Below are 11,719 nucleotides of genomic sequence, written 5' to 3'. Positions count from 1 at the left end.
TACAGTTAATTTGCACGGATATTGTCAAGCTCTAAAATGACTAGAAGCCAACCATAAAAGAAGTCATTATGACTCATGTGCTGTATTTTATGTCTCCGAACGTTATGCAATAGCTTTTTGTGAGGAACAGACGGAAATTTAAAGTAATAGTTCAACCCATACTGACAGCTGTCATTTATTTACTACACTGTACAAAAAATAATGCAATGAAATTTATGGAAATTTATGGAAATATATGAAACAATAGTTGTAGTTGCCAGACCTTTTTTTTTTATAGGACTGAACTTTAATTTATTAAAATCTGTTATGTACCTGGGTCAAAGACGAAAAAGGGTTTTCAAGCATCAAAACGATAAGTGTAATACAGCTTTGAATTGTTGTTGTTGTTTTTCAGTACATCATAATGGGTCCTGTTTAATTTGTTTGTTTTTCTTAGCAAAAATTAAATATAAATTCACCATGATTTACAGAAGACACCCACTAAAATGTCAGGGATTGTCAGGGATATTTACAACAAAAAATCTGTTTATACCATATTAAAGACTAATTACTTTTATCCCCAATGCTAATTACTTGTAATTTTTTTTTAAACTTTGCCACTATCCTAGGTTTTGCCCATTTGTCAGCAAGAATATTTTACTCATTTAAAATGCAATAAAATTTAGTATTCTCACTTATTATTTTATATATTTTAATACGTACAGATCAGAATAAGTATGTTTCAATTTTTACATAAATATAAGTGTTACACTGAATGACATTATTTCACCCACATTTTGACATTTTATTCTCCCAAAACTCATTTGAAACCTTAAAAGTAGATGTTTTACTTGCATTTAATGTGCTTTCTATGTATAGACCCCTTAAAAGTTTGTAAACATTGCAACGTTTCCTGGTAGGCGGGGCTTAGCTGGAGGCAAAAAGAGACGCTGGACTCTATGTTGACAAGCGTAAGCTAGCATGTTTTAGGAGGGATTCATTAAACATAAATGCAGAAGAAGGTTCAGAACTGTCCGTATATGTACAGTCACTGACTCTGCAGGACAGTGACAGCTATTTTTGAAAATTAACTTACGTTTTGGATATTTCCTAGACAACATATGAATTACTTTCGGGTGGTTCGGGGAATTTTGTCAAGGCTTATTGTGTAATGTAACCTAACGCTGGGCTAACTATGATTATGGCTAGTAATGTGGATTATTTTAAGAGACCATTCAAAGGATGGCACACACATCTATCGCTGTATGTTTGTTTAACATTTAAGCTAGCTAGTGCGCTGAAAGTTGGCGACTTTTCACCTATAAAACAGAAACTTGCTGATTTGTACTAGATAAAACCAACACACCATTACATATGCATGGATTATTTTACCTGATATGAAGTGTGCACTGCAAACACGAGTATTATTTATGATCGTCTCCGTCCAGTCTGTACGCCGTATTGCTTTCAACCACAATTATCTTTTTGATTTCTGTGAAGGAATGTCTGCCGGGATCTGGTAAAACTTTAGTTTTGAACCAAAAGTCCTGTTCCTTCTATTCTGGCAGCCAAAAACACAACAAGACGACATTTTAAAGTCAAAACCTCAAACTTTTAGCGCGCCCGCTATTAGTTCTTATTTATGTTTTGCCTCCAGCTAGAGCGGTGATGTCACAGTGACATTAAGGGGTCTATATAAAATCACTTTTGTAAATTTCTATTGATGCAAACATCTAAATGTCTTAAATATACCAAATATTAATATTAGTTTTTGATGACTAAAAATAAGTAACATAATTATTTAAACAAAACACCATTAAAGTGTCACTTGGGGTTTTCACTGTAAAGGAGACAACTGTTTTTCTTAATCTGTGCTTCACTGTAAAATCACATAAATTATGTTTTTTAGCCATATATAGTAAGGGAATTTCCTGTTAATCAAGTCTTTTACTGTTAAAATTACAAACTTTTGTTTGCAGTGTAACCAAATCTTAAAGGGATAGTTCACCCAAAAATGAAAATTTGATGTTTATCTGCTTACCCCCAGTGCATCCAAGATGTAGGTGACATTTTTTCTTCAGTCGATCACAAATGATGATTTTTAACTGCAACCGCTGCCCTCTGTCATTCAAATAATTGCAGTAGATGGGAACTTCATCTATAAGAGTGAATAAACCTTGCTTAGACAAAGCCAAATGAAACCCTGCGGCTCGTGACGACACATTAATGTCCTAAGACACGAAACGATCAGTTTGTGTGAGAAACCGAACAGTATTTATATCATTTTTTACCTCTAATACACCACTATGTCCAACTCCGTTCAGCTTCCTGCTAGTGAGGTCAAAAAACGCGTTGTGATGACGGAAGTGATGTCTCGCCCATATACTTCAATGAGAGCTAGACATCACTTCCGTTGTCAGAGCGCGATCAGACCTCACTAGCCGGAAGCTGAACGGAGTTGGACATAGTGGTGTATTAGAGGTAAAAAATGATATAAATACTGTTCGGTTTCTCACACAAACCGATTGTTTCGTGTCTTAGGACATTAATGTGCCGTCACAAGCCGCAGGGTTTCATTTGGCTTTGTCTAAGCAAGGTTTATTCACTCTTATAGATGAAGTTCCCATCTACTGCAATTATTTGAATGACAGAGGGCAGCGGTTGCAGTTAAAAATCATCATTTGTGATCGACTGAAGAAAAAATGTCACCTACATCTTGGATGCACTGGGGGTAAGCAGATAAACATCAAATTTTCATTTTTGGGTGAACTATCACTTTAACTTTCTTTATGCAGCTCTTTCCTTAAAACATGATGTCTTTCAGCTCCTCATTTTATGGGTGAACTATTCCTTTAAGATGGGCAGTGGTCATATGGGACCTTGTCCGCTGATCCTTGATTTAACTGGATTAAAATGCCTCTTATTAAACGATGAATCTGTTTTCAGTAAGCATTCGACTGTCACATAGTCATTATGCAGTTTGATTTCCTACAATACTGGACAAGTTGGCAAGTGAGCATAAATGTTTGAGTTTTATTACAATTCCAGTTTTCTAAAAATAGCAGAACATGCTGGAAAATGAAAGGAGATTTGATGCGTTTTGGAATAAAACCACAATAATGTGAAATGCATGAATGGCAAACTTGGAAAAGGCAAACTCATCCAATAATCCATTTATTCTCTGCTTCATATGCATGTTTACTAAAACAGGGCTTTACAATCATTTATCTCCCACGGACCCGCAAATATGATCAGTTTCATGCAAGGGATCACCATCCTGAAATTTAAATACATTTATATAGTTTCTGGTAGGGCTGGAAGATTTGGCCCAAAAAATTATCACAATAAAATTGTTCATATCAGTCGATACCGATAATTATCACAATAAATGTCAAATCTTTATTTCTTTCATGTTTAAAGGCAGGTTTTTGCTCCTAAATGAAAGAAACCAAACCGTTAATTGTGGTTTTAAACTACTCTTTATTGTCAGAACATGACAAACACGGATTATATTATTTCAAGTCATGAAACAGGTTTGTGTTGCCTCACTTTAATGACTCGTATCTTTGGTACAGTTTGCCGTGCAGGCTACAATATTAATATTACATGTTTTGTCTCTTAGAAATGCACATTTGACAGTAACTTGAGTTGACTGTAGTAGAAGCTTGAGTTAACATTCAAATCTTTGTTCATTAACAAAAACAGTAACATCTGTAAAAATGTTACTAATTTTTATATGGTAAAATTAGTTATAGAGTATTTTTTATTTATTTTTTTTAAATTAACCATTGGTCTTCCCTAGTAGCATACATTTAGATCATGATAACCAGTTAAAGTCATGCATATAGCACCTCAATAACGTGGTAAAATGTAACTATATGGTTCCTATGGTATTTGTATGAAAAACAGTAGACTAAATACATTTATTATAAATGCACAAATGCTCTTAATCACCAAAAAATACTGTAGTTATATTCCATTACTCCTTTAATATATGTCTACATTAATAATATAATAAAATTCAGTTTGAATATCCCACATTTCTGCCACTATACCACGGTGCAGTTAATTTTACTACAGTAAATCCATTGTAAAATGGTGATTTGTAGATTGAAAAGCTTCTGACTGACAGTGTTTCTTCTGTTTGTCAGCACTGTTTCATCTGGCTTTAAACTAGCATGAATCACTGAGATCACAGCGCTTTTTAGTGGTCACGAAACCAAGACCGATCAGCCAGTAAATGCATCCACTCTAGTAAGCTCCGTTTGATCTTTGAGCCGAGCGGATAAATGGTCCGTGTGGCACGCCGTTCAAATAAGCTGCACTGTTTCATTTCGCTTTTGGTGCATACACATTATATCAGACATCTATCGAACTCATTTTATTGAGGAAAATTGTATTGTGATAATTATCGTTATAGCTTAATCGCCCAGCCATAGTTTCTGGTATAAAGTCACAGTTTGGGACAATACATCAATTCTCGATTCTCAATACAATGATTCGGTCTCGATTCTGATTCTCTCTCGAATAGATTCTGAGCTTAGTTTTTAACAGCAGATGGCGCTCTAGGATAGTTAACCGCACACTAAAATGCTCAAAAAGAGGAGTGCTGGAAAGCGTTTGAGCGTTCGAGTCACATGTAAGCGGGTGAATACACTTGCACCTCGACTCAGAATGCTTTCATGATGCGAGATTAATGTAAACGCAGCCCACTGTGAACATTTGCTTTTTTTTTTTTTTTTTGCTTTGGAAAATTCTTTGTGTAATTCCGTCACAATTTGAAGAAAAGTTTTTATTTTTCATGAGACTTTGTGACTTTTCCTACTTTTCCCCATATATTGAGTGGAAATGGCAAGAAAGCCAATAAGTGTTCCCCTGCCACCATCTACCGGTTAAATGTCTTTAAATAAAAGTTTGTTGAACAAAAGGGATAGAAACGTCTGGTTTTGTTTTTTCGGACCATGCCAAAGTGACGTGAAGTTCTTTGTTGTTGTGTCTTCTGTTCTTACACTGCTGGTGTCTCATTACCCAGATTACTTGCTTTCTGTGTAATTCAGTCACAATTTGAAGAAAAGTTTTTGTTTTTCATGAGACTTTGACTTTTCCTACTTTTCCCCAAGGTAATTTAATCATATTACTATTGTTTTGGATTAATAAGTGCAGTTACTAATAATATTACACGTTTATTTATCAGAAATGTGACAGTAAAGCACTGAGCTTGAATCGAGATGTAGATGATATTAACTTTTGTTGACCACAGTATCATGCAAAAAGCTAATTTCTTATAGGGAAAAATGTAAATGTTCTACTCTTATTAAATGTGCCATACTGAACTGACCGACAGCTTCAGTGAATATGAAATGAGCGCTCTTTACTTTCTTTCTGTGTAATTCAGTCACAATTTGAAGAAAAGTTTTTGTTTTTCATGAGACTTTATGACTTTTCCTACTTTCCCCCAAGTGATCCTCTGCCACCATCTACCGGTTATACTGGTAATTTCATGTCTTTTAAATAAAAATTTGTTTGCCACAAAGTTTTACAAATCATCAAATTAAAAATAACATTAAAATGGGATCATATTTAGAGATTTGAAGTGCTGGAAAAGGTGTGAAGCACTTTAAAAAATCATTGAAAATTGCTTGAATTTCAGAGTCTTGTATAACTTGTTCATTCATAGCATCAATATTTCTCCTAGTTTCCACATCTGCACTGTTTGATCTGATACCTGTAGTTTATAACACTTAAATGCTTCCCACTAGATCTCACTGTGATGTCATTAATTCTGTGGCGAATTCTACACTTTCCCACTTTTCCAGACTTTATGAATGATTATTTTAGGTTTAACTGGTGTGTAAAGAATTGGAAGCAAGCAGAGTACGGCTGTTTCTAAAGCACGCAGCGCCATCTGCTGTTAAAAACTAAGCTGAGAATCGATTCAATCGTGATATATAGTCGGAAAAAATGTGACTCGTCACAAAACCAGGGACACAAGTCGGCAGCACAACTTTCGAGCAAAATGAGAAAGCATTTTTTTTTCAAAATTGGTGATTTTCGTTTTTTTGCAGAATCTGTTAGTTGAGATCATGAAGAAGCCTTTCCGTGTTTGAGATAGCAGTATTGGTATATTTAAAAGCGTACATTTTGAGGTTGAAATCGGCTCGTTTTTCGGAGATTCTAGCACGCAGTAGGGGCATGTCATGTCTGTGTGTATTTCCATACTGGGAAGCGTGGCTACTTACTATGCAGCGCTCTGGCCGGCTCTAGCTGATATCAAAATTCAATGAAGAACCGTGGCCGTTACACCGAAAATGTTTTGAAGTACTTCTTCGACAAGCCGGATGCTTATGAACAAGCGCTCACTGATTCTGAAGACGATCTGAGCGACGATGAAAGCGGCATAATAAGACATTACCTCTCTGGAGTCGGGTAACGCGCCGGCGCATTTTGCAGGATTTTTTTCACATTGCAGCAAAACAGACTTAAAATACTCCGTCATTTTTTGTCATAGAGACATAAGTAATATATCAATCAAAACTATAGAATGTCTTCTTTTATTTGTGTACACTCAGAGTAAAAACAAAATGTTGTGCTTTTTGTAAAATAAAGAAAACTAACATGATGCGTGATCTCTCGTCTCCCTCTGAAGGAAGTCCAATCTGATAGTTCTTAGAAAATGAACTGTAACTTAGTGAATACTAATCACAAAAAAATTATACTTGTGTCTGAAAAAACGTTGAAATGTTAGGTTTTAAATCGTGTAAGTCAAATCGAAAACAAACCTTCTGTGTTTATGTAATCTGTATGAACAAAGAGCCATGTCAGACACCCGTGATTCAGCTCATTATCCGCTAATGCGGCCACGCCCACGGAGCCAGCGCTATTCAGACACAAATTCAGTCAATACATGCAATCATCGTCTCAATCGTGTATTTATCGTCTTGAAAAGTGTTTTGAATAGCCATAGTTAGCGATCTCTGGCCTCTGTTAGTCCAGTCAGTTCCTGGATTGCCTATTCTTCTTTAACAGGCTTCTCAGGTGAGAAAATTTAATTTCATGATTATAGTGACCAAAATGATCACGGTTATCACAGAATCCTGTTCAAAAAGTAAATTCACCAAGTTTCATGTGGAAAACCAGCAAATAACAAATAAAATTGGCATCAATATATACTTTTTCTTTACATAAACATTAAAATAATAACATTAAAAATGATGGGCAGATTTTAAAGGAGTGTCTTACAACAATCTACAATGCACAAGTTCAAATAGTTTTGACAAAAAAAGTCACACATTTCAGCCTCTAAATCATTTTTATAAAAGTAAAAAAAGATAAATTACTGACATTTATAATGCACATTAACCTTTATTATTAATAGTATGTGGTCCATGCAGCTTTACAGGGGGTATGGCTTATCTAAATGAGATGTAAATGAGCCCTACTGTCACTCCCAGCAGGTGGGAACAGGCGAGAACTGCAACTTTAGAGGCGTTTTTCTCCCTATAGAGCTTTCTTGAGTGCCTACCTTCAAATGGCCACAACTTCTCCAAATATTATCAGATTTTCATGTGTTACACATCGTTGGAAAGCTTTGAGACTACACTTTCAGAATCTGTGAATAACTCAAAATGCCCCAGAACCGACTTTTGTCCCTACTTTCCGTGACTGGTCACATATTAGAATTGATCCAGAATCATTTTATCACGAATCGAGAATCGATTTATTGTCTCAGCCCTACAGTTTATACTGCGAAAAATCTATTATTAATGTTTTTTTAAAAATATATAATATTATATAACATATAATATTCTATTAAGTTACGTTTATTATAGTACTGTACTGTACTGTTACATTTTATTCTTATATTTTAATGTAATTTATTTTTAATCTGATTTTACTTATTTGTAAAAATAAGAGTTTTTCTCTAAACCTTTCCACGGACCCCCAGCACTTCCTCACATCTGCTAAAAGACATCATGAGCTGATTCATTGACACTAGCACACATAAGCGTTTGTATTGCTGTAATTCACAGGACCTGCGAGTGTATTTTTATGGGTGGGCCTCCTTTCTTCCCCCCGGGCCCAATGTGTAAGGACCTCAGCGGGCCCCTTCATCACAGGGCCTGGGACAACATTCCCCTCTGATGACAGTTCTGCTTCTAGCTATTTGCTCTTCCTGTTTTTCTTTTTTTCCTCCTCCATACATTGCCTCACATTTTCCTCACTTATCTGAAGATGACTTAAAGACTCCCACCCCCAAGTGAGTCCAAAGACCTAACTGAACTGGTGTCGAACTTTGGCACACATAGCTCAAATTATTTGGTTTACAGGACATTATGCTGCAGTTTTGGGTTAGTTTTGAATGGATAAAATAATATGAAATTAGTAATCTGATACGTCTAGGTTTCTATCATGATTTATGGCAGAACAAAAGGGATTGAAACGTCTGGTTTTGTGTTTTCGGGCCATGCCGAAGTGACGTGAAGTTCTTTGTTGTTGTGTCTTCCGCTCTTACACTGCTGGTGTCTCATTACCCAGATTTTTTTCTTCCCTCTGTAGTGAAACAGAAACACTGCTGCAGTTTATAACTGTGACACACTGTAATTTCCATATTTGGCATTCCCTGGAGTTTACTGGCAGCTTTTAATAAAACTAGATCACTTAAAATGGCCATAAAAGGAGTCAGGAAAAGACGGCACCTGTTTTACATCTCGAGTCTGTGGAACGTCTGATAACGGCCAAGGCAGACGTTACGAGACGGTTGAGCGTGAATCTCAGGATCTCGAAAATAAAATAATCTTCTTCAGTGCTTCAAAGAAGTAGTTCACCCCGAAATACTCACGCCCTTCCAAACCTGTCCGACTTGCTCTAAAATGGTGAGAAAGGATGACATGATGCATGTAGAATATTTCAATTTTATGAACAATGAAATGAGAGACATAATAGTGCACATTCTTTATAAAATCAAGTGACACCGGCAGGTCATTTAAAATAAACAAATTATGCCAAAAAGGTGATTTTAAAATCATGACTTTTGAATGGCAAGATTTGCACCACCATTCAAAAGTTTGGGGTCGGTAAGATTTTTTTAAATGTTTTTGAATCAAGTCTCTTCCAGGCTGCATTTATTTGATCAAAAATACAGTAAAAACAGTGAAATAATATTACAATTTAAAGTATTTGTTTTCTATGTGAATATATAGTAAAGTGTAATTTATATCCAGTGATCAAAGCTGAATTTTCAGCATCATTATTCCAGTCTTCAGTGTCACATGATCCTTAAGAAATCATTCCAATATCAGGGCTCCAGACTAACATTTGGAATCATATTACTATTGTTTTGCATTAATAAGTACACGTTTATTTATCAGAAATGTGACAGTAAAGCTCTGAGCTTGAATCGAGATGTAGATGATATTAACTTTTGTTGACCACAGTATCATGCAAAAAGCTAATTTCTTATAGGGAAAAATGTAAATGTTCTACTCTTATTAAATGTGCCATACTGAACTGACCGACAGCTTCAGTGAATATGAAATGAGCGCTCTTTACTTGCTTTCTGTGTAATTCAGTCACAATTTGAAGAAAAGTTTTTGTTTTTCATGAGACTTTATGACTTTTCCTACTTTCCCCCAAGTGATCCTCTGCCACCATCTACCGGTTATACTGGTAATTTCATGTCTTTTAAATAAAAGTTTGTTTGCCACAAAGTTTTACAAATCATCAAATTAAAAATAACATAAAAATAGGGTCATATTTAGAGATTTGAAGTGCTGGAAAAGGTGTGAAGCACTTGAAAAGTCTTTAACTTGTTCATTCATAGCATCAATATTTCTCCTAGTTTCCACATCAGCGCTGTTTGATCTGATACCTGTAGTTTATAACACTTAAATGCTTCCCACTAGATCTCACTGTGATGTTATTAATTCTGTGGCGAAGATAATATGCTGATTTGCTGCTCAAGAAACATTTTTGATTATCAAAGTTGAATTTTGTAATGTAATGTCTTTACTGTTACTTTTGATCAATTTAATGCACTTTTAATGAATAAAACTATTAATTTCCTGATGAATTAAAGAGTGTAAGGATGAGGCCACACACACAGACGCAGTTTATTGATTCAGTTGAATGAAGGAACGTACAGGTTGTAGTTTATACAGTGAATGCTGAGGTCAGTGAACCACATTCAGACAGTGTCCTTATTGTCCAGATGAAAACAAGTTAGTTGATATGCATCCGTACAGTCATTAGTCCAGCTGCAGGAGGTCCAGTGTGGGTCCAGTACAGGACGTGACCAGCCTCTCAAAGCACTCCAGGGTGACGGGTGTAAATAAAGGCTTGTTTCCAGTGACGTGTTTGGCACGGGTTGATGATGGCAGGCCTGAAGCATTAGGGAACATTGGCGTCAGCAGTACAGTAAAGATTAAGGCTGATATTTGTTATGAAGAATATATTAAAGGGCACCAGACTGCGACCAAATAGTCAATTTTGCGAATTTTGTGAACTGATTTAACCTGAATGAAACCGGCGCACCGCGAACACTGTAGCCCCTTACTGAATATTTTAAGAGCACAAGCTGAAAAAATGGGTTAATTTGTCATGTTTTGTCACACACAGCCAAGCACGTTACCGCAAGGGACCGTCAACATGAACCTGTGCACTGACGTGATCGACGCCGAGCCCAGGACGGGACAGAAGAACGCGCTGTGCATCGTCACCCCCGAGCAGGAGTACTACATCAGAGGAGACAACAAGGAGATCATCAACGGGTGAGTGGCGTGTTCAGGGTGTCCGTCTCACCCGCCGATGGGACACACGATGAGCGTGACCTCTTCTGTCTTTCACCAGATGGACTGAACAGCTAGTGGTTTATCCCCGAACCAACAAGCAAAATCAAAAGAAGAAGCGCAAAGTGGAGCCAGCAACCTCACAGGTACGACTGGGGCCTTCAGCCTTCATAAAATGTTTTATTTTATTTTATTTTTGGTCCCAATTTTAATGTTTTCCTGGATTCCTATTAGACTTTTTTTTTTTTAATAATCAAAAAGGATGTCTAATCAATATAATTAATACAACTTAAATAATTTATTACATTTTCAACAATAATATGGCTTTATGCAATGTTTTTTCTGAAATTTTCCGTTTTAATTTTTCGATCACATATTTTAGTAATTATCATAAATCTGGTATCATTCGAAAGCTTAACTCAGAATTCATCCTGTGAAAACTGTTTTGAAATTGGACATTGCGTTACCATGGAAATGGTATTTTAAATTCTTTTAGTGGGCTCCTCCCCATAGTGGGCGGAGTCATGTTTCATATTAAAACATTTATTTGAACTACTTTTATAGTCAACTTTTCTAATCTTGACAAAACGCATATCGTCAGAAAGGTCTCAAGCTTCCATATTTGTTTTGTAATAGAAGTGATATTTGGACAGAATTTTATAATTTGTTACAAAAGAATGCATCAAAACAATTCAATGAATTGTCACCCGGTGGCTAATTTTGGTACAACACCTAAACAAAATCTCATGGGGACTTCAATTTTTGTGATATCAACTTCAAATTTGGAACATACTTTAGAAATAAAAATTAATACAGACCATTTGATTAGTAAATTTTTTTTATACTTTCATTTTTTTTTTTTTATTAAACTGCATTCACTTATCAACAATCTGAAGTGAAATTCTTCAAAACAAGACCAAACTTATGTCTATATTCCAAAGCATTCTTGAATTACT

The 11,719-nt window shown here is 35.7% G+C and overlaps 1 protein-coding gene across 5 annotated transcripts in view; it reads left to right on the top strand.

Moving 5' to 3' along the window:
- Positions 1-11,719, top strand: part of mprip (myosin phosphatase Rho interacting protein) — a 63,019-nt gene that overhangs the window by 13,188 nt on the left and 38,112 nt on the right. For all 5 annotated transcript variants that reach the window (XM_067370164.1, XM_067370165.1, XM_067370167.1 and 2 more), the window contains exons 4-5: positions 10,594-10,745; positions 10,825-10,909. In XM_067370164.1, the coding sequence (XP_067226265.1) occupies positions 10,594-10,745; positions 10,825-10,909 (237 nt within the window). The remainder of the gene's footprint in view (positions 1-10,593; positions 10,746-10,824; positions 10,910-11,719) is intronic.

This window comes from Chanodichthys erythropterus, chromosome 19 (assembly GCF_024489055.1).
Source record: "Chanodichthys erythropterus isolate Z2021 chromosome 19, ASM2448905v1, whole genome shotgun sequence".
In the NCBI taxonomy this organism is placed as follows: Eukaryota; Metazoa; Chordata; class Actinopteri; order Cypriniformes; family Xenocyprididae; genus Chanodichthys; species Chanodichthys erythropterus.
This window is presented reverse-complemented; position numbering and strand designations above follow the sequence as displayed.